This window comes from Tamandua tetradactyla, chromosome 2, assembly GCF_023851605.1.
Source record: "Tamandua tetradactyla isolate mTamTet1 chromosome 2, mTamTet1.pri, whole genome shotgun sequence".
NCBI lineage: Eukaryota > Metazoa > Chordata > Mammalia > Pilosa > Myrmecophagidae > Tamandua > Tamandua tetradactyla.
This window is the reverse complement of record NC_135328.1, coordinates 183,379,165-183,406,854: the sequence shown is the minus strand read 5'-3', so window position 1 is coordinate 183,406,854 and position 27,690 is coordinate 183,379,165. Positions and strand designations below refer to the sequence as shown.

Sequence of the window (27,690 nt, the reverse complement as noted above, 5' to 3'; positions counted from 1 at the left end):
CAAAGGCTTTTAAAATTAGCAAGGAGGGGGAAAAAAAACAAGGCCGAACTTCTTAACTTACCTCTGTCATGCGGGGCTTGCGGGAGCTGGATGGCACAAGCCTTCCTGCCTCAGGATGCGGAGCTGTGGCCATGGTGTATGTCTCTTTGCTCACCTTCTGCTTAGACCTCAGGAGGGACAAAGCAGCTTTAGTGGAAACCCCCGGAAGGTTGGGGTTGTACAAACTTATGCACCAACCAGCGTAAACAGAGGACCTCCTATCTGCATGCTGGATGTGATTTGGCTTAATGTAGTTTAAATAGCACCAACTGACATTAGTGGTCGTGTGGAGGCTGGGGAACTGCAGTACCTTCTTTGAGTCCGTACCTTCTTGTGACTTGGCTGGTCTGGGGGATGTTTCTGACAGAGGCAGCAAGCTGGGAGGCGTCTGTAGAGGGAGGTCAGGTTGTTCCTTGGAATCTTCTTTCTTCACACTCATTGGGAGCAACCCTCTTCGGTGAGGTTTGCCAGATGACTGGGCATATTCCTTAAAACCTTCTGAGCTTGTGGCCATCTCATGAGGCAATGTGGGGTGAGGATGGGGAGGAATTTCCTTTGGATCAGATGGATCTGAGGACAGGCTGGGCAGTGTTTCTAGCTCCCTCCTGCCCTGGCCCTGGCTGCCTAAGTGGGATTTCTCTGGCCTCTTCCCACTGTCAGTTCTTGTAAGCCCCACACTGCATGGTTTTATCAGTTCAAGGTTTTCATCTGCTTTAGAAGCCTCCTCTTCCTTTACCCTTTTTTGCTGCTGGGTTTCCATGGTAAGTTCAAGGCTGCCAGCTGGTGAAAGGACACGTTTGCTTCCCCCCGCTGTTGATGAACTCCCCTCCAGACTCAAGACACTCTCCGATGACAGGGAAGTGCCTTTTCTTTCAGGTAATGTCACAGGCACTCTCAGGTATGGAGTTGGGAAACCTCTGCTTTGCTCTTCACTTACCCCAGCCAGTCCAGGCCCAACCTCATACACATTTGCCCTACATACAGTCGTCCCTTTGGGTGGGGGTTCCTCAAACTTGGGGAGAGCCACAGTTGCTGAGCTGCCTTGGGACTGGGTGACCAAGATCTGGGAGAGGGTGGTGTACATTGCGCTCCCATAGGATGGCATGTTGGTCTGGATACGGACAGGCACAACCAGGGACACCATGGTGTCTGGACAAGCAGGCAGGGCCAATGGAGGGTCTGATGTGGGTGCTGCAGAGCTAGCTGGAGGGGCCACAGGGGGCAGCCGGATGTCACTGCTATACTCTGTGCTGGGGGGGAGGCCAGCAGTTCCTGAGGCCAGCGGGGCCAAGCTGGTTTTGGTCTGGGACAGTTGGCTGTCCACATCACTGGGGAGCTGAGGTGCAAACTGGGATTGCAGAGGCAGAAAAAAACCAGAAGACAGTGCTGAGGAAGACGGGTATGGCCTGGGGAGAAACGAAGGGGGCTGCCGGAAGTGGATGTTGGCTGGGTGAGGCACGAGCTGTGGGAGGTGGAGTTGGCCTGGGTGCAGAACAGTAGGCTGGAGAGGAAGTGACGGGGCTTGAAATAAGGAGGGAGGAAGCGGGGGCATGGAGTATGGTGAATAGAGGAGGCTGGACATGGCCTGGGTAGAGAAGAATTCTGAAGACTGCCCTGGCTCATGCTGTAAGAGGTTCTGGAAGGAGAAAAGGGAGACAGGTGGGGGCAGGTAGGGCTTCTCATGCAGGGGGAGCTGGGAAACAGGGTGGTGGAACACTTGCAGTGCTTCTGTGTAGGGTGGAGTAGACCCCAGAGGGGGCCTGTCCTGCCCCTGGCTCTTGCCCCCTGGGTGCCCGCTGTGGGAGGTGGCCACTGAGGGGATCTGGGGCAACAAACTTCTCGTGGAAGGCTGACTGGACAAGGGCTGTGGCTCCTCACTCTCCTGTCTTCCCTTGGGGGTAGCCTCTGGCTCCATTTCGGGAGGTCTGCTCAGAGAGGCCTGTCTCACCAAAAAGCATTTTCTTCTTTCTGGTGGGGCTGCTGTGGCTGGTGGAGCCACAGGGGCTGGCACAGAAGGACCTGTCAAGGACAAGCTGCCATAGTCAAATGATTTGCTGCGAGTCTCAGGCATTGGGGCGGAATGGGAGATGTTGGGGCTCTGCTCTGAGGCCGACCTCCGCATCTCCCGGGTGTGTGAGTGGTGGCCGGGGACGGTCAGCATGTGGGTGCCCAAGGGTTTGGAGCGTGTGTCAGACGAGGGCCCGGGGGCCTCGGCTTTCCCATGGTCTTCCCTCTCGAATGAGGCCGAACGGCTGGACCCACTCAGGGAGACACTGCTCTCCTGGCTTGGGCTGCGAGCCAGGGATACAGAGGACTCAAAGCTGGACTCCCCTGACGACTGGGCCATCTCTGCAAGTCGCAGCCTCTTCTTCTTGGGTGGTAGCTTCTCGGCTGGGAGTTGGGCAAGAGTCTGGCTGCGCTGGGGCCACTGGAACTCTTCCGTCTTCTCGGGTTCTTTAGGGGGTGGCTCAGGCTCCGCGTCCGGCCGGTCGGGCTCCTCAGTTACCAGGATCTCCGGAACCTGTATGTTGGGCTGGCGGACCAACTTGGGCTGCAGGGAATGAGCTGAGCGTCCATGGGGGGCGGGAGGAGGTGATGAGAACTGGGTCAGAGACTTGTCTTCCCCTTCCAAGCCACTGGGCTGCTCTAGAGAGTCAGATTTCTCAAAGGAGCTGGTGTGCTGGATGACAGAAATTTCTTTGGATGTTGTTCTCCTCTCCTTCCCTGATTCGGAACTGGACCCTGGCTTGGGAGTCCTTGGCTGGAAGCTCGTGGGTCCCTCCAGGGAGGGCATGGATTTGCTTGGTTCTGCTGGTGACTTGGTGGACTCCAGGGGAAGGTCCCGAGCAGCATCTGATGGCCCGGCACTGCCAAACTGACTTTTTGTCGACTCAAAGGCAGATGGCTCTTCTTCATCCCCAAGGCTTTTCTCTTTCCGCCTCTTTCTCAGGGGAGTGAGTTCCAAGGTGGTCCCCAGTTTGTAATGCATCATCTGGGACCATGGCTCGGGCTCAGCCTGACTCTTTTTTGTTTCCGAAGGCGTGTGAGCACCTGCAGAGACAGGCTTTGTGATCTGGAGCTCTGAGCAATAGTATTTCTTATGGGCTTCGTAGTTATCCCTTTTCTTGTACCGAGCACCACATATGTTACATTCATAGATCACCCCTTTCGTTTTCAAACCCTTCTTGGTCTTTCTGGTCAGTTCGCTTTCCTTGGGTTCAGGTTCTTCATTGGGTTTGGAAGCTGCATCTTTGCTACTTGGTCCAGCCTCCTCGGAACTGTACTCCCCTCCCAGGGGCAGTTCAATCGCCGGCTGGCGTTTCAGCGTCCGAGGGTGGGAGGTAAACACTCGACTGCGGCTCAGGGCGTCGGAGCCGGTGATGTGGTCGTCGAAGGAGTAGCTACCTCGGAAGGTGTGCTGGGGGGCACTGATAGTGCAGGCGGCAGAAGGCATTGAGTGGCTTCTCAGGAGAGGCACGGGAGGGGCGGTGTTGGGTGGGTGCTGGAGGCTCAGCAGTGATTGTTCGGGCTTCACTTTCTCACTGTGGGATGACAGCGGCTCCCGGTAGAGGCTGGATTTGGGAGACTCCATGCTGCTGCGCCTCGACAGCGAGCTTCTCCTCGGCTTCACGCTGTCTATCTCGCTGGTGTCCACCACGGCCTCATTGATGGTGATGAGCTTGGTGATGTGCTCGATGACCTGGGTCCGGGGCACAGACAAAGGCACCAGGCTGGGCTTGTCTTCGGTGGACAGGGGCAGCAGGGGCTGGGTCGAGGTGGCCGTCAGCACGGCGGGCCGTTGCCCGATCCGCCCACACTTGCCGAAGATGATCTCAGCATAGGACTTGGCGTTGGTGTTTGGGGGGCTGACCTGCTGCTCAGAGCTCTCGGAGCGGGAGAAGTACCCAGATTCGGTGCTCCCTTTGCTGCCTGGGCTCAGAAACGATTGCTCGTCGATGACCTTTTTCCTCTCGCTCAAGCGGAGGGCCAGCTTCTGCTTTATCGTATGGGTGTCTTCAGGTTTCTGGCTCAGCGGGTGCTCGGATGAGGGTTCTGCAAACGGAGCGGGGTCCTCCAGGGGCTGGGACGTGCTGGACTGGGACAAGGAGCATCGCTCGTGGCTGGAGCTGTGGCCCCCAGTGCCGTACAAACTACTGGACAGGAGGGGGTGCTTAGGCCTGGGAGAGAGCTCGGAGGGGTGGCTGGACGCGGCCCCCGCCTCTTCGTCTGAATCTGTGCTTTCTCCCTCGGTGGGCTCCTCGAACTCTTCTCCAGGAATCCTTTCCATCTCCAGGCCCGGGGGATACATCTCAGCCCCCATTCCCGAGGCCAGGCCTGCTTTGATGCGGTGGGCATGGGACTTCCTGTGCTTGTAGAGGTTACTCTTGGTCTTGAAGGAGAAGCCGCAGGGGCCGCAGGGGTAGGGCCTTTCGCCTGTGTGCGAGCGGATGTGCTTCTGGAGCACGCTGGGCTTAGCGCAGGGCCGGCTGCAGTACTGGCAGATGTACTTGCCCGGCTTCTGCGGTTTCTTCTCCTTCTTGTGTGCCTCTTCTGCAGGCTTCAAGGAGACCTGGGAGGGGCGGGGCACAAAGACTTTGGGGATGCCAGGCAGGTCCTCGGGGGCAATGAGGGAAGTGTGGGAAGGGAGGAGCTGGCTCTGAGGATGGAGCCCGGGGGTCACAAAGGAGCCTGAGGGTCCAGGTCTCATGGGGTCCACCAGCTGCCAGGTGGACCCCTCCAGGAGATGCTCAGGTTTGCCCGGCGACATGAATGCTGGTGTCAGAGGGTGCTGTGGAAGCTGCGAGATGTGGACGGAGGCTTCGATGGAGGACCTTTTGGGAGGCTTCTGCTGCTGGCCCGTCTTCTCCTGAGAGCCTTCCCGAAGAACCGATGAGGGGCCTGGGAAGGGCTGCGGGGCTCGGAGCTCTTGGATGGGGCTTTCTTGGGTGGCAACAGTGCCGCTGCTTGGATACGGGGCGCTGGACGAAATACTGGTCTGAATGGCCTCTCCTTTGGTCAGCCGCTTCCTGGGACTTCCCTCAGCCTTCTTGGTGCCCTTGGCACTTTGTTCAGGATCCATGACCTTCACAGAAACTTCAGATGCTATTCAGGGAGGGTTGGGGCAGGCTGCATTTATGAATGATCCAAATGTCCCAAGAAGGTGCCTGGCTTTGGCCACATTGGTCAGGTGCTGCAGAAACCCAAAGACGGCTTTGGGAGGTTTTTTGTTGTTGTTGTTTTTGCAAGTGTCACTGGCTGTGAGAGGACTCAGAGCAGGTCATCAGGGTCCAAACTATTCATATTGGTGAGGCATGACCCTCTACTTGGCAGACAGAAAATGCACCAAGGCTTTCTGCCTGAATGTCTGTCCTGAAAACGTCATGAAGGATGTCAATATCGCCATTGTATTATTTCACTTGGCAGTGGTGAGCGACCCCCACGAGTCCCCTGTGTGCTATGTGAACCGTTGAAGGTTGGAGACATTTGGGTCCATGGCCCAGTCATCCCTGGTCCCGGCACAAGGGAAGCCACACTGGACGCTGAGGGTGGCTCCGTTCCAACCTCTTCTCCCCTTTAGTCCCGTGTTGGAGATCAGCGGCCACAGAGGAGAAGTCAGGCTCTTCTGCCATCACAGGACCAAAGGACACACACACGGAAACACACATAAGAGAAGACAGAGTTACTCTAATTTGTCCATAGCTGTCTCAGTGTCAAACCTGATTGACACCCCTAAAAGCTTCACCAGGGAACTCAATCAGAAGCCCACAGTTCCCAGGGCTGCCTGCCCAAATGCCCCAAATGCTCATCTGCTTTTGGGTTGGTGTTCGAGTGATCTGTGGCTCTGAGAACTGTGGCTGTCGAGGGTATCGGGAACAGAGGGCCGGGTGAGGTTCTAGGAAGTACGAGTGAGTTAGAAGCAGGAAACCTGGGTTCCAGCCTTTGTGCTGCCAATGGGTTGTGAGGCTCTCTTTGCCTCAATTGCCTAATCTGTAAAACGGGTAACAATAATTTCTGCCTCAACAGTGCCTCAGGGCTGCAGTGGAGGCCAATGAGATAATGGACGTGGATGCTGCTCAGATGATTAACAAGTCTGTGAGATTCAAATAATTCTCTCAAAACGCAGGATCCCTCCGACACTGTGACATACCTTGGAAGGGCAGGTGGTTTCACCTATGAGTTAAAAATCACCCTCTCTACATTTACTTCCTTTGTGTGCTTCTTTTTCATCTTGGTCTTAACAAAGGATTCAAGGTAACTCGCAATAAAATATTTGTAAAACAATGACTAAATAAATATAGGACAACTGTAGGTCAGAATAATGAATCAGAGCAAAAGAAAATGTAAAGAAAGCAGGAAGTCAGGATTGGAGGGGAAAAAAGTTACACTGTTATACTAATCACAAATGACTACAGCATTTCAGTAGTTCACTATATATTTACATCTGAGCTTCCTAGCAGCTAAGGAGAAAAGGGGTGTGGGTTCATTACAGAGTCCGTACAGCCAGTGAGGAAGAAACATCTATGTTCCCTGAGAGAAGCAAAGGGCTGCTCAAAAGAAACTTTCTCATATGGTATTTCAGAGGGGGCAGTGAATGATGCAGGAAATGATACATGTTTTTAGTGATATGCCTCCAGTAAATGAAGGGATTATTTTGTATGTGTTTGTTTTGTCAATGAAGGGATTATTTTGTATGTGTTTGTTTTGTCAATGGAAGGCCAAAACACAACTAGCAAAGGCCAGTCTTTGAGAGGTTAAAGGTCTCCTCCTTAGAGGGTGGTCAAGGAATCCACCTTAGCAGAGAAGGTAAATTCCCTTAGCAGAGAAGGTATCCTCCCAAAGCAGGCTGCATGTAGGGAAGGCAGGGAAACGTCATTTTGTCATATCCCACAGCCAACAGGGTGACCACAGAAAAGTATTATCCAAACTGGGGCACTCTTGAGAGTGAAAGGGGGCACTACTAGTAATTATGGTGGAACAACAGGAATAAACCAGGACTGTCCCGAGCAAGCTGGGACAGTTGTTCACCCTTGCAATCAGTAGCTACATTGTGACCCAACTAGGTACACACGCTAATAGTCTCTGGGTGTCTTGTATAAACTTTTGATCTTTCATCTTTACTATGAGGATTGAAATTACACCATGGACTCGTGGAAGGATTCTTAGAGATTGGTATCGAGCCAAACCCTTCGCTTGACAGATGAGAGGATTGAGGGCTAGAAAGGTGAGCATTACAGCAGCCCTCCTGACCCCTGGCCAGGGCTCATCCACTGCCCCGGTAAACATTCTCCATGGGTTCTGGGCGACAATGGACAAGGCAGTATTTGGCTCCCTGTTCTGTGGAAGCACTGCTTGGCTGTATCCACAGCAAGGAGTGGAAGTGGGTATCTGGAGTGGGAAGAGCAAAGCAGGCTTTTTGACTTATGTAGTAGCCTTGCTTCAGCAGCTGGAAGGGAGAAATGGGGAGCCTGGTGAAGGTGCTGGAGCCCATCCTGGTGGTATCCAGGCTGTGCTTGTCCAAGCTTCAGGGAAAGGCGTGGGTCATCTGAGAACCAGACACCTGGACATCCTCTGCAGTGCAGGTGGAGACCTGTTGTCTGTGCTAGTTTGGGAATCCTGGGCCTGGCCTCACCTCTGTTGGGGAGAGGTCCTGGGTGCTGTGCATGGATAATAAAGGATTGACTGTACTTACTATTTCCATTGACTCTTTCATGCAAGGATCTGAAAACCCCCAATTGCTAGTTAGTGGCAGACTTTGCTTCTTCATATGCATGGATGGGACCCTGGGTGGTGAAATTATCAGTCTCAGTGGGAGTCAGTTGGCCAGTGAGAAACCTACATTGCCAAGACCTGTGGTTCTCCTTTCAGCAAGCCTCATGGCTCTCCCAGGGGCAGGTAGGAGGTACCCAGCAGCCGGGATTTGGGGCATTTCCCGGGGCCAGGTGGGAGAGGCAGGGTGGAGGAGGGAGATAGTAAAGGGACTGTCTTGTCACCAGGTATCTCACTGAGCCAGCACTGCTTGTCTACATCTGTGAGCTCCGGGAAAAAGGAACCTCGTGCCTGCACCCAGAGCAACAAGGACACATCTGATTGTTGGCTGTCCAGAGCAGAGAGGACTGGGGAGCCAGAATGCCCACCCCTTTGCTCTACATACCGGGCATCTGAGTGATGGTAGGGAATGACCAGCACAGGGCCACAATGGCGCTTGAACTTCTGGGCCAGGCTCTCTGCTACCTTGCTTTTGACCATGCCAGGTCTTAGGTTCGTAAAAGGGATGGTGGGAGAGAGGCAACTGGGATAATGGGTACAGAGATAGGAACAAACCTACGGACCCAGGGACATCTCAGCCATGCGCAGGTCTTACAATTCAGATTTGATATAAATCCTTTATTACTTAACTCTTTAACTCCTTTAGAATAACTGTTTCTAATCACTATGACCAAGTAAAATTAAGAAAATGACTCTTTTCTACCTTCTGTGGTTATGAGCATATGTGTGAAATTTCCACATAAACGTGAAGTGACAGAGAAAGCCTCTTCTCCAAGGAACTGGAGATGGCATCTTCAAAAGTCACCAGGGAAATGTGGTCAGAGCTGGAGGGTTTCCTTGACAGGGTTGAGGAGCTGGGTCAACAGGGGCATCAGCCTCCAGCCACAGGGAGGACAGATGTCCTCTGTTGACAGTCACAGAATGATGTGAGGTCCACGTTGGCTGCCACAGAGGCCACAGCCATCAGACAGCTCAGCTTAGCAACCAGTTTAGAACCATGGGGAGAACCTGAGCTTCAACAGGCTATTAGTTAACATGTCTGGCAACTCAGCTCCCACTTCCCAGAAGCTTCTATAGTCTAGCTGTTAGAACAGCTCAACAGGGACCACAGTTGGGGCTGGAGCCATGAAGGCCTTAGGGGAGTGGGAAGTGACAGAGGAGCCAACAGGGCCAAGGAAAGGTGGCCTGAAGCTCTGAAACCAAAGGCACCTTTGTATCCAAGGAGCCAGGATGGCATGGCTATAGCCCAAAGGGGAAAGTTCAAAGGACTTTACCAGAGGGGAGATATAATTCTACTAGTTTTGGCAAGAAGCCGGCTTGAGTCCGCCCTGGGTTGATGATTGAGGGGCTAGGACCACCAGCCAAGTTAGACCAGGCTGAGTCCGGGCAGGGTCAGGGGCCTGATGCCTAGGGGGCTGTTAGATCAATCTCCCCAAACTTGTGGAGTTTAATAAAGTTTTTCTCTGTTGCAACCCAGTTATATACACATATAGACACAAACACACAAACAAGCCAACACAGCAAAATCTGGTCAAAATTTTACTGACAGTAATAAAACATACTGATCTCCAAATGCCAGGAAAGCAAGACTTTCTCCTCTCTTCAATAACTGGGAACCCAGGGCAAAAACCTACAAAGGGAGGTAAGCAATAAGTACTCTCACTTAATGACTCAACAACTGAACCAATTCCCCTGCTGAGAATCTGTGTGTGTGCTCCTGTTTGCATGTGAGATGGGGCAGGCAGAATTCTTAAACTGCAAAGAAAAGTAAAAGTGGTTGGAGCTTCTATGGCAGTGAGATAGTCCAGGATGTAAGGATGGGGCTTGGAGACCAGCCAGGAGAACGTGGTCACAGAGTTACAGAAGAAAGTCTAGACAAAGAGGGCCCAGGCTGAGGGTGGGACAGAGGCTCTGGCTGGAAATAGGGAACCTGGCAGAGGCAGAAAATGTCTCCCATTAGCCATTCCCACTGCTTCTTTTAGTAACAGAAGCCTCCATGATCTTTAGCTACATCTATGGCCACCCCTAGCACCAACTCCTTTGCTGCTAGTTGTGGCCAACTTCTAGGCTGTGTCTGGGGTGGTGTGTGTGTGTGTGTGTGTGTGTGTGTGTGTGTGTGTGTGTAAAAAGCACTTGTCCTCCACTTGCCTGTTTTCTCAGAAAGGAATATGGGTGTGATGGTGGTGGCCAACCCTGACCACATGGGTGAGGACATCACTCCAAGGGATGGTGGGACAAGAAGACTGGACAACTTGTGAAGCAAAGCCACCCACCTCCTGGACTGCCTACCAGTGTGAATTCTATCCAAGAGAGAAACAAACCTTCTAGGCCACAGTTACTTGGTCTTTCTTGGAACAGATGACCAATGTGGCTCAAGACAGAGCAGCTCTTTCCTGCAAGGTTCTGAATTCTGGTTTCAGTTCCTGCCAGATGGATGAGTCACACAAGCAGAGTCCTCATCTTGAACTCACGGCACTTTTGGACCAATGACCTCATCTGATTCTGAGAGGAAACTGAGGCCCACCCAGAGAAGAGGCATAACCTGACCAAGGACAGCCAGGTGGTAAGTCTTCAGGCCAAAGTGAGGAAAATTCCTGAGTCCTCCTATTCTCTGTTTGTGGCCATTTCCCCTGAACAGCAGGTGTTGCCTGATGCTGATTCAGCATCCCTGGTTGAGCAGCTCCCCCTCCACAGGGGCAGTGAGCAGGGTGACTGGGGAGATCCAGCAGGCTCCATAGCTGGGTCTCCTCACCACAGCTGGGTTGCATCCCAGAGCCCACTCCACCTTTCTCTGGGGTCTGAGGGTTTCCTCCCTGTGGTAGTTAGATTCAGGTGTCAACTTGGCCAGGTGAAGGTGCCTAGTTCTACTGCTGTGGACATGAGCCAGTGGCATGTCATAATTACATATGCAGTTGGTTAAGAGGCGTGCCTGCTGCAATGAATGATGTTTGATTTAACTGGCTGGTGCTTAAATGAGAGAGCTCAACATAGCACAGCCCAAGCAGCTCAACATACCTCACCTCAGCACTCGCAACTCAGCCCAGGCCTTTGGAGATGCAGAAAGGAATCACTCTGAGGAAAGTTGTTGGAACCCAGAGGCCTGGAGAGAAGGCCAGCAAAGATTGCCCTGTGCCTTCCCACATAAGAAAGAACCTCAGTTGAAAGTTAACTGCCTTTCCGCGGAAGAACTATACATTAACTAAATAAATCCCCTTTTATTGAAAGCCAATCCGTCTCTGGTGTGTTGCATTCCAGCAGCCAGCAAACTAGAACACTCCTGCATGGGAAAAGCAAAGAGGCCTGGAGTCACTTTGGCCACAATGGGGTCACTTTGGCCATGACCTGCAGCAAAAAGCCCTGGAACACAGCTCTGCTGTGTGACCCTTGCAAGTCACTTCCTTTTCTGGGCCTCTGTTTTCCCTCTATAAGATGATGAAGAAGGGCTAAATAATCTTGAGGGTCACTATCCAGTTTTTAAAATTCTGGATTTAGGATTCTAAGACAAGGTGGAAGTGTGGCAGACTGTGAAAACCATTGGCCAACTTTCTCGTTTCTCCCCAGCTGACAGCACTATTGATCTTAAACTGGGGAAGAATCCCACAGGGCAAATTAAGCCCCAAATTTTGGTCAGGTCTTGGTCAAGGTGATTAAATATCTTGGGATACATGCTGTTACAAACTTCCCAATGGGATAGGTGAACTGGCAACAGTCCCTGGCTACTGTTGGGGGGGACTGGCTACTCTGGGGGGAGGGCTAAGGAAGGAAACTGTGCCAGCCTCAGCTATGGTTGCTGATGCCAACCCTGCAGGAGATGAAGTGCTACCTCTCCCTTGGCCAGATGCTGGACTCACCTGCAGGATTCTGATCCCACTGAGGTTGGGGTCACCCACAGCTCCCTATCGATCAGCAACCAGGGGTGTTTGGGGCAGAGCAATCTGTCTCTTGGGATTGGTGTGCATCCCTGCTCTAAAGGGCCATTGTGCAGAGCGCAGGCCTCTTGGATGCCAGACCCCTGGCCTGATCTGCCCCCTCTCTCCCTAACTTTCATCCCCCCATCTACTCCCAACTGTTTCATCAACCTCTGAGTCTAGTTATCTCTGCTTCCTGCATCTCCTCCGTGCTCCATTCCAGGGACTTTGTCTAGAGCTGCAGCTCCAAAGACTGACTCCAGAACAGAAATGATGGATGATTTCTCCTTCTTTAAAACGGTTTTTAATGAAAAGTTATTTGAAGATTCTAAATCCTATAGAATTGTACTGCCTCCTCCTTTCTCTCTCTGCATTCCCCTGTTCCCCTCCTCCTCCTTCTCCAAGGAGCAATGCTTAGTTTTATATATACTTCCCAACATCTTAATGCATTTCTGTAAATACGTGTGTATATACTGGGTTTTCTATATAAATGAAGAAAACATATTATACATCTCAATCAGTGACTTGCTTTTGTTTTTTGTCTTTTTTTAAACCTCCACTGCATGGATATCTAGGTTTGCCTTCCTCTTTCTGGGAGCAGCACAGAATTTCATCTTGGAGTGCACTCTACGCCAGCCAGTCCCCTGTGCACAGATATGATGGTTGTCTCCAGCTTTTTCTATTCCAAGAAATGCTACAAAGAAAATCCTTTGCATATTTGCATGAGTACACCCAAAGGATACATTTCTTAAAGGGGAAAAGCTTGGTCAAGGGAATGTTCCTTGAAGCTTTTGATTGGCACTGACAAATAGCTCTTCCATCAAAGGACCAATTTATACTCCTACTGATAGTTGAAAGGACTGTTTCCCCAAACCCTTGCCTACCTGGAATAAAACCAATCTCTTTAATATTTACCAATATGAAAGGCAAAATGGGCATATTAGTTTCCAATTATTGCTGTAGCAGATTACCACAGATGTAATGACTTCAAACAATACACACTTATTCTCTTAAAGTTCTGGAGGTTAGGAGACCAAATCACTGGGCTAAACTAGGAAGGTGTCAGCAGGTATACGTTCCTTGCTGGAGGCTCTAGGGGAGAATATGTTTCCTTGTCTTTTCCAGCTTCTAGAGGCCACCTGCATTCCTTGGTTTATGGCCCCTCCTTCATCTTCAAGGCGGCTATGGCTGATGGCATCTTTCTCACATGGCATCCCTCTGACACGTGCCTGCCTTCCTGTGATTACACTGGCTCCATGCAGATAATCCAGGATAATCTCCCCATCTCAAGAGCCTTCACTTAATTCACATCTGCAAAATCTCATCCACCACGTAAGGTAACATATTCACAGGTGTGGGAAGTTAGGACTCGAGCATCTTTGGAGGGGCATTATGTGGCCTACCACAATGAGATCTTATTTTTTTTTAATCTGTGTTTCTTGATCTCTAGTGAGGTTTAGCATTTTTGCATAGTTTATTACCCAATTACATTTATTCATCTCAGAATTCTTGTTCATATTCTTTGACTATGTTTCTATTCTATTGTAATTTTCTTATTGATTTATATAAACTTTTGATATTGAGGTTATTAAGTATATAATAACACACATATACATATATATATAGCAAATATTTTCTCCTTATTCATCTTTAACCCTGCAGTACAGAAAATTTTTGTTTCTATGTGTTCAATTGCATCATCAGTTTTTTTCTTTATGACTTTTAGATTTCATGTCTAAGGTCATTTTTTAAAATGTCACTCTAGGGCGGGCCATGGTGGCTTAGCAGGCAGAGTTCTCACCTGCCATGCTGAAGACATGGGTTCAACTCCCAGTGCCTGCCCATGCAAACAAAGAAGTCACTCTATTTTCTTCAGCTCTTTTGTGATTCATTTTCCTCCTGTTCTGTCTCCTCCCTCCCCTTCCATTTTCACCTTGGTTCCATTTGGTACTTATTTTGGTGTAAGGAGTGAGGGAAAGATATAGCTTTATTTTTCCAATATAGTAAGCCAGTTGTTCTAATAACAATTAAAGGGCCCATGCCCCCACCTGAAATATTCTGGGGCATCTTCTAAAAGCAGAGATTCTAGCTTCATTCCAGAGTCAAATAGAATCTCTAGGCTCAGGGACCTAGAATATATATTTTTACAAAATTCCCCATGTACATCTGACATATACTTTCTTTTCAACAGCCCAGTATTGAACTCTCAACTGCCTTCTACAATCTCTTTGCCTCCATGTCCCCAAGCTTCCCCCACCCAATCAATCCCACCATTCACTGTGGAAAGAGAAATCCCCAATTGCCAACCTCATTAAGACTTTCCTTTTGTCAAGAACTCTCCAAAAGCTTCCCATGGCAGAGAATTTCAGCCAGTGGCAATTCACTCCCATCATGAACAGGCCACACCCAACCTTCTCAGCCTCTTCTCTCCCCACCCTACACTTAACACTTTGTGTCAACTCTGACGAACATGCTCCCGAACCCTCTGCCTTTACACACTGCTTTCCTTCCACATGAATTGCCCTCCTACCCTGCTTTCCCAGATGACCCTTCATAGCCTAGTTCACATCATCTCTTTCTACCCTGCACTCCCACTCCCTGCCCTTCTGTGTCTTGCCCCAGGGCTGGGACAGCACTGATAATGCACTGGTATGACCCTGTAGGCCGTGGAGATACTAGAACGCATTCATACCAGTTGGTATATAACCATTTCCCCAAGTCTCCTCCCCGTGCTCCTACCCTCTTTGGGATCACCCTTGACATCCCTATAGTCCAGCAACCAAAGGGTTAACACATGGCCCTGCAAGGGTCTTAGAGACTTTGCTCTAACTGATAGGTCTGGAATGCCTTTCAGAGCTATTTTGTTTGAGAAACCAGCTGTGTGTGTGTGTGTGTGTGTGTGTGTGTGTGTGTGTGTGTGTGTGTGTGTGGAGGGGTGGAGGGGCTCCCTCCTCTCTCATTGTCTGCACTCCCTCCTTTCTTACCCAGGTTCATGCAGTCGCTGATGTCCTCAGCCCCTGAGGCCTTGGAAGTTGGTCTGCATTGGGAATACAGGGCGTTTCCTGTGGACCGGCTACTCAGGACTGACCTCAGGGGGAGACTGAGCCAGTTAAGTTCTAGAGGTTCCCCAAACTGGGGAACAGGCTGAGAAAAGGGTCTGGGGACTAATTCCACAGAGGAGTCACGGAAGGCTTCTAGGAGGAGGAAGGTATGTTTGAGTGGGCCTTGAAAGATGAGAAAACTGTTGGTTAGGTTTGGAAGAAAGGGACACTGGTCCAGGTGGAAGGTACAACTAACGCGAAGCAGACGATGCTGGAATGTGGCCACAGGGAATGTTGAGTACGCTACCCGGTCCTGGGCATGGCTTTGGGGCCCCCAGGTCCAGAGCATCCCAGGCAGTGACTGCACACACTAAGGACATTCTGGGCATCTGGTGGAGTCTCCACACATGTTCTCCTAGGCTCTAGAATGACAGGGAAAAGCCCCAAACTCTGAAGGCTCAGTTATGACAAACAGATCTTCTAACAGAGCTGAGGTCAGTGACTAACCCTCAGAAAGCAGGCGGAAAGTATCTAGGCCTGAGGTTGCTGGGCCAACCCCCCCCGACTTGACCTGGAAAACAGGCCTATCCTAGGGTTCAGCTGTCTGCATTGGAGTAGGAGTTTTCTAGTAATTCAATAGGTCAAACAGTTCTGCTTTCCTGGACCTCAAGCATGTCTGCCCTTGGGTCAGGCCTCTGACTTGTCTCTCCCTGGACTGGGCAGGGCCTGGGCCTTATTCATCTTTGTATTCCCAGTGCCTTGTACAGGCCTAAGAACTGAGCAAAACGTTGAAAACATTTAGAAAAATACTTTAGCAAACAACAGCCATGTGCCAAATCTGTGCTGAACATTAAGATATTGATCCTTACAAATGCCCTCTTTTTGTAGATGAGGGAAGTGAGCCTCAAAGAACTGACGCTAATTTCTTCAAATCATATGAGAGAGGACAGAGTCGGCATTTGAACCCAAGCACAGGCCAATGCTGGGGAAACCCCCAAGGGCTCTGACCTTGGTCAGAACTGGCCAGATGGATTCTGTCTTCCTCCACGATGCCCCTTGTCTTCCAGGAAGTCCTCCCTGGTTAACCACAGCCACCTTCCCGAAGTCTCCTCCCTATGGACAAATCTCTCTGTGGGGTTAAGTTAACCTCAGGGCTGTTTCTTGATAAATGCTTTTCCCCCAACAGGGAGTGATGGATAATTCACTGCGGTTGAAGCTCCCAAATAATTTTCCATGGATGACTATGGTCTCCATGTTCCCACGTTTTCTCCATCTCCCTTCCAGTCCCAAGACCCAGACAGGGCCTGGGATAACTGTACACTGGGCGGAAAGCAAATTCTATTCACAGCAAAGAAAAACCAAGGCAATCCTGGCTGAGTTACACCATGCTGGTGCTTCCTGTTAGAGCCAAGGACCAATGCAGAATTGACATTATTAGGGGAGGACAAAATCTCTGGCAAAATCCCCATGGGAAGCAGGAGCACATTTCATAGTCAAGACCAAGCCATGACGCAGCCAGACCTGCACTCTGCCAGACCTGCAGAAGCTCAGACTTACCCCCTGGTTATCTGTGGTTGTGATAACTCAGAGGAAGATGGTCTAAACCAGTGTCCTGTGTCTGGACCCAATAACTGAACTCCCACTCTGGGTTGGGGCTGTTCTTGGGTTTTGCACGAATTAACTCATTTATTTCTCACAATAACCCTACCAGGCAGGTACTGTTATCCCACTTGACAAAAGAGAAAACTGAGGCACGAAATCACACTGCTGGTAAGTGGCAGAGCCGGAGCTTGAACCCGGGCCACCTGCAGGGGGGACCCTCAAGGCAGCAGGGGCCACATAAGCCTCGCAGACAGGACTCAGCTGAGCACTGAATCACAGTCTTAACACTTTGGGCAACCAAACACTGTTCTTAGCATCCTTCCTTTCCGTGATTTGGCTGAGCATTTTTTTTCACCCCAAAAAGAATCTACAGTGGTTAAGTCTGGTTTGCCTTGAAACTGAAAATGAACTGAGGTCAGGGGCTGGAGCCTCTCCTCAACAGGGCCGGGTGATGCCCAGAGGCTTGGACTTAATCAATCTACTAAGTTATCGATTGCTAAATTTCCAGGGATCGATTAGTCCATCTCAAACCCAGTGAGATCTGGTAAGGATTAAAAGAGGCTTCTGGACACTGGCGAGAACTCGAGCACCAATGCACGTAACTAGACCTATTTACCTTAAATGGTCCTGGAAGTACTTGGGGTAAAAGAGCTTAAGGAAATGAATGCGGGGCTTGGGTGGAAGACTCATCTTCTAGGCATTGCGTTCTGACAGTCTCTCATCCATGCTGCCCAGGAAAGACCTGCAGTCTACCTTTTGTGCAGTAACTTGCTCTCTTGGTAATTTCTAGCAGGTCTCTACCTGTGTTCCTCTGATGGCATTTTGTTTCCACACATGTTGCCATGGGACAAAAGGCACCTACCTTCCCATCTACATCTAACTATGCCTGCATTTACCGGCAGATACCTTCAAATTTCCTAGGTAGTTTAGTTTTTTTCTATTTACTAGGAGGTGCATTATTCAGAATGCACCATCACATATACACACTCACAAATACACACACACACACACCACACAGTAGAATAAACTATAGAATAAGGACAAACGACCAGTAAGGCTTGGTAATATGCAGGGTAGTCCAGTGTGGATAATGGCAAAAGTGTGATTGGCCTGTGGTCTCTACCATCCTCGCCCATATAGTAAGATGGAGATAACCATCCTAATAATGATACAGCAGCTACAATGATCACTCTGCAACTCATTTCTTCATTAATTCACTGAGTTCGCAAGCATTAACTGGATCTTTTCTATGCTAGGCTACTACTATGAAAAAGACATAAATTACAGACCTTACATAAAACTAAAGAAATCAAGCCAATGTAGTATGAGAGAGAGATCAGTGAATATAGAATACAGAGATGGACCTTCACATATATAGTCATTTGACTTCTGACAAGGTATTACTATAGTTCAGTGGGAAAACGACAATCTTTTCAGTACATGATACTGAAGAAATTATATATAAGGAAAAAAGAAGCCTTGACTCCTACCTCACATTATATGCAAAATTAACCTGAAATGGATGATAGGCCTAAAGTAGGAAAGATGAAACAATAGTTTCTGGAAGAAAATATTTTCATGACTTGGGGTCAACAAAGATTTTTCACAGTTCACAAAAAGCACTAACTATATAAAATAAAGGATTGATTAAATTAGGCTTCATTAAAATTTAAAACTTCTGTTCATCAGAAGACACGAATAATAGAGTAAATAGACAAACCACAAACTTGGAGAAGTTATCTGCAAAATCATATCCAGAGAATATAAAGAATTCCTATAAGTCAGTAAGAAAAAGGCGGACAACCCACTCAAAAACGGCAGGGGATTATAGGCACATCAAAAAAGTGATTATTTGAAGGGTGCCCGGGTAGTTCAGTGGTTAGAACGGCTGCCTTTCATAAGGGAGACCCGGGTTCGATTCCCGGACCAAGCACCCCCCCCCCCAAAAAAAAAAGAAAGAAAAAAAAGAGATTATTTGAATGGCCAATAAGCATATACAAAGATGTTCAAAAGCCTTACTCATCAGAGAAATAATTTTAAATTGAGTTTAATACATACCGGAACAACTAAAACAAAACAAAACTAACTGATAACACCAAGTGTTGGCAAGGATGTGGAGCAACTGGAAGGAACTCTTGCCCAGTGTCAGTAGTAAGGTAAAGAGATACAATCATTTGGAAAATTAGTTGGCAGAATCTTCTACAGGCAAACACATACCTACCCTGTGACCCAGAAGTTCCACTCCTGAGAATATTACCTACAGAAATACATATGTATATTTGCCCCCAAACACAAGAATGTTCACAGCAGCTTTATTCATAATAGCACAAAAACCTGGAAACAACCCAGATGCCAACAACAAATGGAATGAATAAACTGTGGTACAGTCATATAAAAATGACTACACAGTAATAAAAGAGCAAAGTGCTGCTACAGACAACAATATGGATGGATTCAAAGTTGTAGCAGTACACGAAGGACATTAGGCTACAAGCTGTATGATTTCATGTAATTGAAGTATTAGAACAGGTAAAACTAATTTTATGGCATTACAAATCAGAATAGTTGTTACCTCTGGTGGGATAGGTGGGTATTGACCGGGAAGGGGTGTGAGGGAACTTTCTGGGGCGATAGAATGTCCTAGATCTTGATCTGGTTACATATATATCACCTGAGTATATATGTTTTATGCATGGTTACATATATATCACCTGAGTATATATGTTTTATGCATATGTAAAAACTAATCAAGTTGTACACTTACGATTGTGCACATTATATCTCAACTGGGAGAAAAAACGACATGGACTTTGCACTTGAAAAATACAAAGCCTAGAAGGAGAGAGACACAACAAAACCAGAAAACAAGCTATGGTGGGTGGTGTGATAGAAATAGGTCCTGGGGACAGCTGGGAGGGGCCGACTGCTGAGGGTGAGGAGAGAAGGCTCACTCGGGCAGGCTTTAGAGACACACATTCCGGACCGAGAAGGATGAATGGGATTTCACCAGGCAGAAAAGGGCCTTAGTGTGGGCAAAACCATGAAGATGTTGGAGGAGACCCTGAGTGAGTGGACAGATGTGTTTGGATGGCACAAGTTACTGAGGAGTACAGTGCTGGTGTCGTATGTTCATGGGGTCAGTTTCTTCTAAAATTACTTATTGCCCTCAAATCTGATGTTTTCCAGGCCTCAGACTCCAAAACCATCTTCACGAAGTACAGTATTGACTCTGCTATGAAAGCTCATGAATTTTTTTGGTTTGCATTTACTTTCTCCCCCAACTTTCTTCCATACCATCTGACAATTTTTGACAGTTATATAGTTTGGGTTGCTTCAGCAGTTGCCTTTAACACCTTCAAATAATATGCTTAAATGCTATTTCTGTCTGCTTTAGATAGTACCTATTCATTTCCTGCTATGAGCAATGAATAAATTTATACACATTCCATTCTATTCTCCTCCCTTCCTTGTCTACCTCCAAATTTTTGTTAGTTATACAATATTACTTTTACATTTCAAGGTACATAACATTTACATTCTCTTTTATATTATAATTATATCTGACCTATATGTTAATTCTAAAAATTGAATTTAGAAAACATGACTATGAAAATATAATTCCTTGTGGAATCAATCAAGTATGACTGGAATGAGAGAGGGAAATGTAATCCCACATTAATGAAACGTTGTCACCTCTTCTGTGAGTCAAGGGCCAATCAACCTTCCTTCAGTGTTTTAACAGCTTCCTTTACACCTTTCTGATTTACAACTCTCTTTTTTTTGAATTCCTTTTTATGATTGACAGAAATGACTCCAGGAAGCTTTTTGTTCTTTTCTTTCAGAAGATATAAACTTTCTGAACACCTGCATATATAAATGTCTTTCTTTTGCTCTCAAAATTTGATGGGCATAGAATTCTCAATTCTGTCTTCCAGCACTTTTTATCTTTTTTTCTTATTACAGAAGTTATTGGTTTACAGAACAATCATGCACAAAATACAGCATCCCCATATACCCTATTATTAATACCATGTTTTAGTGTTCTACATTTGTTACAATTGATGAAAGCACAGTTTTATAACAACACTATTAACTACAGTCCATGGCTTAGCTTAGGGTTCACTGTTTGTGATGGGTAGTTCAATGGATTTTTTTCTAAAATTTTACTGTAGCACCGTATATACAACATCAAATTCCCTTTTAACCACATTCAAATGTTTAATAATGTGCTGTTACTTAGGTTCACAATGATGTGCTACCATCGCCACCATCCATTACCAAAGCTTTTCCATCATCTCAAATAGAAACTCTGCACGTTTCAAGCCTGAACTCCCTATTCTCTACCCTTACCCCATTCCCTGATAATCTATATTTTCTATTCTGACACTATGAGTTTGCTTATTCTACTTATATCAATGAGATCAAGCATATTATTCTTTTGGTGTCTGGCTTATTTCATTCAAACATGGGGTCTTCAAGCTTCATCCATGTTGTCACATGTGCCAGAACTTCATTCCTTTCTATGATTGATTAGTTTTCCATTGTATATATATATCACATTTTGTATATCCATTTTTTGATTAATGGCCACTTGGATTGCTTCCACCTTTTGGCAATTGTGAATAACGCTGCTAAGAATATTGGTGTGCAAATATCTCTTCAAGTCTCTGCTTTCAATTCTTTTGGGTATATACCTATAAGCAGGATTGCTGAGTCATATGGCAATTCAATCCTTAACTTTCTGAGCAACCACTGAACTATTTTCCACAGCAGCTGTACCATATTATATTCCCACCAGTGAAGAACTGTGTTCCTCTTTCGCCACATCCTCTTCCACACTTGTAATTTTCTTTTTTTTTTTTTATAGCCATTCTATTGGGAGTGAAATGATACCTCATTGTGGTTTTCATTTGCATTTCCCTGATGGCTACTGATGTTGAGCAACTTTTTTTTTTGATATTCAGCAATTTTTCACGTGCTTTTTTAGCCATTTGTAGATCTTCTTTGGAGAAATGTCTATTCAAGTCTTTTTACTGATTCTTTATTTGTGTTGTTTATCTTTTTGTTATTGAGTTGAAGGATTTGATTATATATTCAGGACATTAAACTTTTATCAGTTATGTGGTTTTCAAATATTTTCTTCCATTGTGAAAGCTGTTGTTTTACTTTTATGGTAAGGTCCTTTGAGATGCAAAAATTTTCGTATTTGATGAGGTCCCATTGATCTATTTTTGCTTTTATGACTTATGTTTTGGGTGTAAGGTCTATGAAACTTTTGTCTAACACAAGGTCTTGAAGATGCTTCCCTATGTCTTACTTCTAGGAGTTTTAGAGTTCTGATTCTTACAATTTAGGTCTTTGACCCATTTTGAGTTGGTTTTGTACATGGTGTGAAGTAAGGGTTCACATTCATTCTTCTGCAAATGGAGATACAGTTTTCTTAGCACTTAGAATAGAAGAGACTTATTCTTTTCCGCTAGGATAGAAGAGACTTATTTGCTTCCCTGTCAACAATCAGTTAGCCATAAATATGAAGGTTGATTTCTGAGCTTTCAATTCAATTCCATTTATATGTCTCTCCTTTTGCCAGGCCCTTGGTGTTTTGATTACTGTGGCTTTGTAATACGTTTTAAGACTGGGAAGTGTAGTCCTCCAACTTTGTTCTTTTTTAAGATGGCTTTGGCTATTCGGGGCCCTTTATCCTTCCATAAAAAATTGATGGTTGGCTTTTTCCATTTCCACCAAGAAGGTTGTTGGAATTTTTATTAGGATTGCATTGAATCTATAAATAACTTTGGGTAGAACAGACATTTCGAAAGTATTTAGTCTTCCAATTTATTAATACAGAATTTTCTTCCCTTTCCTTAGGGCTTCTTTAAATTTTTTTAGCAACATCTTGTACTTTACTATGTACAAGTCCTCTACATCCTTGGTTAGATTTATTCCTTCATACTTGATTCTTTTTAGTTCCTATTGCAAAATGGAATTAAAAAAAATTTCCTATTCTGACTGTTCACTATTCAAGTATTGAATCACTACTCACTTGGGAGTGTTGATCTTCTACCCCTACTACTTCGCTGAATTCATTTTTTAGCTCTAGGAGTTTTATTGTGGTTTTTCTGGATCTTCTGCATATACGATTGTTTCAGTCTACCAAAGCTGCCAGAATGCAACACATCAGCGATGGATTGGCCTTTTATAAAAGGGGATTTATTTAATTAAAAATTTATAGTTCTTCAGAGGAAAGGCAGCTAACTTTCATCTGAGGTTCTCTGTTACATGGGAAGGCTTAGGGCGATGTCCACTGGCCTTCTCTCCTGACTTCTGGGTTCCAATGGCCTTCTCTGAGGTGATTCCCTTCTGCATTTCCAGACATCTAGGCTGAACTGAAAGTACTGAGATGAGGTATGCTGAGCTGCGCAGGCTGTGCCACACTGTCTTCTGACCTCTTTCTTTTAAGCCTCTAGTTAGTTAAACATCACTCATTGTGGAAGGTACTCCCCTTAGTCGACTGCAGGGTGTCATTAGCCATAGGTGAGTTTTACATGCTAACTACTGAAGTCCACAGCAATGGAACTAGGCACCATCACCTGGCCAAGTTGACACCTGAACCTGACTCCTACAAGGATCATGTCAGCCTCACATAGTGGAACATTTACTTCTTTATTCCTAATTTGCATGCTTTTTACTTCTGTTTCTTGCCTAATTGCTCTGGCTAAAACTTTCAGTATAATACTGAATAACAGAGGTGACAATGGGCACCCCTGTCTTGTTATTGATCTTATTGGGAAAGCTTTCAGCCTTTCCCCATTGAGTGTGACATCAGCTGTGAGTTTTTCACATATGCCCATTATCGTGTTGTGGGCATTTCCTTCCATTCCTAATTTTCTAAGTGTTTTATCAAGAAGCGGTGCTGGAGTTTGTCAAATTTCTTTTCTGTAACATTTGAGATGATTATGTGGCTTTTCTCCCCCCTTAATTCTATTAATATGGTATATTATGTTAACTGATTTTCTTATGTTGAACTACCCTCACATGCCTGTGATAAATTCCACTTGCTCATGGTATATAATTCTTTTAGTTTGCTGCAGGATTTGGTCAGTAGTATTTTATTGAGGATTTTTGAATCTGTACTCATAAAAGATATTGGTCTGTAATTTTCTTTCCTTGTGGTATCTTGATCTGGCTTTGGCATGAGGGTGTTAGCTTCATAGACTGAATTAGGGAATGTTCCTTCTTTAGTTTTTTTTAAAGAATTTGAGCAGGACTGGTGTTAATACTCCCTGGAATGTTTGGTAGAATCCCCTGTGAAACGATTGGGCTTTTCTTTGTTGGCAACTTATTGATGACTGATTAAAGCTCCTTACTAGATAGTGGTTTGCAGTGATCTTCTGTTTCTTCTTAAGTTAGTGTAGGTAGTTTGTGTGTTTCTAGGAATTTATTCATTTCATCTAGGTTATTTAATTTGTTGGCATACAGTTGTTCATCATGTCCTCTTATAGTCCTTTTTATTTCAGTGGGTGACATCCCCCTTTTTGTTTCTTATTTTAGTCATTTGTTTCCTCTTTCTTTTTACCTTTGTCAGTCTAGCTAAAGTTTGTCAATTTTATTGATCTTTTAAAAAAGCCAACTTTTAGTTTTGTTGATTCTATTCACATATCTCCACTCTAATCTTTGTTATTTCTCTTGGCTTTAGTTTGCTCTTCTTTTTCTAATTCATCCAGTGTCAAACTGGGACATTGATTTGAAATCTTTCTTCTTTCTTAATAGTAGGTATTAGTGCTATAAACTTCCCTAACAGTACTGCCTTTGCTGCATCCCATAAGTTTTGGTATGTTGCATTTTCATTTGCCTCAAGATATTTCCTAATTTCTCTTGTGATTTCCTCTTTAACCTATTGGATAAGAGATGTGGTTTAATTTCCTCATATTTGTGAATTTTCCATTTCTCCCTCTGTTACTGATTTGTAGCTTCATTCTATTGTAGTCAGAGAAGATACACTGTATAATTTCATGTATTTTTAAAAAATTTATTGGGTCCTATTTTGTGACCTAACATAAGGACTATCCTGGAGAAAGATCCAGGGGCGCTTGAGAAAAATGTGTTTTCTGTTGTTGGCTAAAATGTTCTTTGTATGTCTGTTAGCTTGAGTTGGTTTAGAGTATCATTCAAATCTTGTTTTTCCTTACTGATCTTTTGTTTAGATGTTCTATTCATTATTGAAGGGGGTATATTAAAGCCTCCTGCTATTACTGTAGAATTGTCAATTTCTCCTTTCAAATCTCTCCGTATTTGCCTTATACATGTTGGGGCTCTGCTATGCATATATTTTTATAATTGTTACGTCTTCTTGTTGAATTTACCCCCTTGTCTGTTTTTGACTTAAAGTCTACTTTATCTAACTTTAATATAGCCACCCTAGCTCTCTTTTGGTCACTACTTGTATGGTACATAATTTTCTCATTCTTTCACTTTCTACCTACTTATGTCTTTGAATTTAAGGAGAGTTTCTCATAGACAGCATATAGTTGGTTCACACTTCTTCATCCATTCTGCCAATCTCTGCCTTTTGACAAAAGAGTTTAATCCAGTTTCATTTAAAGTCACTACTGTCAATGCAGGACTTTCTCCTGACATTTTGCTATGCTAAATAGCAATATTTAATCTTTTTAATATTTAGACTAAATATGAAATTAGGGACAAAAATTTCATATTTATTCAATTTTTAAAAATATTTTACAGTATTGAGTCTTTTCTAATTCCCAACCAGATATATTTTTCACATATTTTCCTTGTGGTTTTCACAGGGTTAAAATTTAACATTCTAAATTTATAAAAACCGTATGTGATTTGATGCCAACTTGACTTCATCAGCATACACATACACTTTTCCTATACCCCTCTGCTACCCCACCTTTTTGTACTTGTTACAAACTATCTTTGCATTTTTATATGTCCAAAATCATAGATTTATCATTACTGTTTATGCATTTGCATTTTAGCACCTGTAGGAAACAAGAAGTGGAGTCACCTACCAAAAAAATATAACACAGGAAACTTCTGGGAAGATGGCACAGCAGAGTAGGCTGAATTCACCCCTGTTCCATAAACAAGATAGGAGCCGGGTAAAAAATGACTGGGGCTGCAGTCCCAGAGGTGAATGATTGAAGGGGGTCCTCAGTATTCCATAGGGAGGAGAGGGGTGGGGAGATTGGGACAGGGAGTGCGCTCCCATCAGGGGAGCACAGTGGCATGTGGGAAAGCGTGGATCCGAGGGAACCGACCATCCCCCTGCTCTAACCTGCCCCAGTTGCTGGTGGAGGAGACCTCCCCGCGTGGCTCTACAGCTGGCAGTGCCCGTGGGGTATCTGGAAGCATGCCTAGCTGTCCACTGTGAAACATCAGGCCCCTGGGTGCTGGGAGCAGTTGCTCCACCCAGTGCCGCAAATAGCCATCCTGTTGGGCACAGTGACTAGTGGATCTGCCAGGTGCCAGGAGCCATGATCAGCTGCTGCCTTGGGCAATATGACCAACTCCCCTTCTGATGCACTGGGACCAGTCACCCGGCCATGCATGCCATCTTCCCAGCTGCTGCTTCAGTTGGGAAAGGATGGGCCTGAGGGAGGTGCGCCACCTGCTGGGAAGAAGTGGTATCTTCTTCCCTATCTGCCTAGGTTTTAAAATATATATTTTTCTATATTATTATTATTAATTTTAATATGTATTATATATTTATATTTTATTGATTTTTAATTAATTAATTTATTTAAAAATTTTCTCTCACTTCTGCAGGCAAGAGTTCAAGTTCATTCCTATTATATCTTGGGGTGTTTCCTTCTGACTTTGGGGCCTACTACTGCTAAGGGGTGTGTGTGTGTGTGCTTATTGTATTGTACTATTATTATTATTTTTAGGGGTGTGAATAGGCCAGGAATCAGCCTGAGTCTCCTGAGTGGTGGGTGGATGTTCTGCCACTGAATTACCCGTGTCCCCCAGCCTAGCTTTAAATAGACCATCAAAGAGAATTGGACTTTCTACATAAGATCTGGGCCTTGTTTTGGGGGGGAATTACTGAAAAACCAAGTACAAAAGGGAACCTTCAAGGCAAAACCATGCAAATACAAAACAGGAGATGAGTCAAGGAAACCAACTTGCAAAATAACCTTATCAAGATAATCAAATGCCCTGAACACAGCAGCAAATCACAAAGCACATGAAGATCCAAGCAGAAATGGCCCAGCTGAACCACCAAATCAAAACAACAGAGGGGGGTTGCCAGGGTGGTTTGGTGGTAGAATGCTCATCAACTGGGTTCAATTCCCAGACCACGCACCTAAAAACAACAACAAAAATACCAGAGGGGGCACAGAAGATGGAGCCACTACTCAAGGATCTTTACAAGGAAATAAAGGATATCAGGAAGACACTAGAACAGCACAAAGAAGAATTCAAAATATTTAACAGAAGAATGGCAGATCTCACAGAGATGAAAAAACAGTAGACCAAATTAGAAATATACTACAGACACATGATAGCAGATTCAAAGGAGAAGGAAGAATAAGTGGGATAGAAGACATAACAATTGAACTAGAGAGCACAAAAGAACAAATGGCAAGAAAGACGGAAAAAACAGAACTAGGATCTCAAGAAATTATGGAAAACAAAAGGTGCACAAGTCACTGGTGTCCCAGAAGGAAAAGAGAAGAGTAAAGAGCTGGGAAGATTAGTTGAAGATATTATCAGGAAAAACTTCCCAACTCTTACAAAAAAGACATAAATATATGCACATCAAAGAGGCCCAATGAACCCAAAATAGAATAAATCCAAATAGGCCTATTCCAAGAACCTAAGTTTTCTGTAACACAGTATCCAGATCAACCTGTTGGGATAGCTCATTTAAACAAACGCCTAGAATCCAGAATGGGAACAGGGACTTGTAATTCTGTATACCTTAATGTAATACCTAGATACTTTTCAGACTATGATGAGCTAATAATTTAAAAATATTAGTAGAGCCCCCTGAGGGCAAAGAAAAAAGTGGAACAATTAAACTTACCCATCTGTGAAACCCCAGATCCCCTCTAAACCACTGGGGACTCCCAAGAAAACAAGCCAAGCTCTGGATTTTGACACTTGCCTTTATGAAACTTTCTGTAGTGGAGAAGCTAAAGCTAACCATAGCAAGGCCTAAGACTTGCTTCCAGGAAACCTCTTTTGTTGCTCAGATGGGGCCTCTCTCTCTCTAAGCCCAACTCTGCAAGGAAAATCATTACCTTCCCCCTATGTGGGACATGACATTCTGGGGCGTTGTCTCCCTGACAATGTGGGGCATG

The 27,690-nt window shown here is 45.7% G+C and overlaps 1 protein-coding gene and 1 long non-coding RNA gene across 7 annotated transcripts in view; one reads left to right on the top strand and one right to left on the bottom strand.

Annotated features, from left to right (window-relative positions):
- HIVEP3 (HIVEP zinc finger 3) overlaps positions 1–27,690 on the bottom strand; it is a 553,422-nt gene that overhangs the window by 64,801 nt on the left and 460,931 nt on the right. For all 6 annotated transcript variants that reach the window (XM_077150041.1, XM_077150042.1, XM_077150039.1 and 3 more), the window contains one exon: positions 62–5,662. In XM_077150041.1, coding sequence (XP_077006156.1) covers positions 62–5,119 — 5,058 coding nt within the window. In that variant the 5' untranslated portion in view covers positions 5,120–5,662. The remainder of the gene's footprint in view (positions 1–61; positions 5,663–27,690) is intronic.
- Positions 6,715–14,977, top strand: LOC143674402 (uncharacterized). The gene is made up of 5 exons (XR_013171034.1): positions 6,715–7,261; positions 8,034–8,208; positions 9,967–10,369; positions 12,290–13,051; positions 14,703–14,977. It is a non-coding gene; the product is annotated as an uncharacterized LOC143674402 (long non-coding RNA).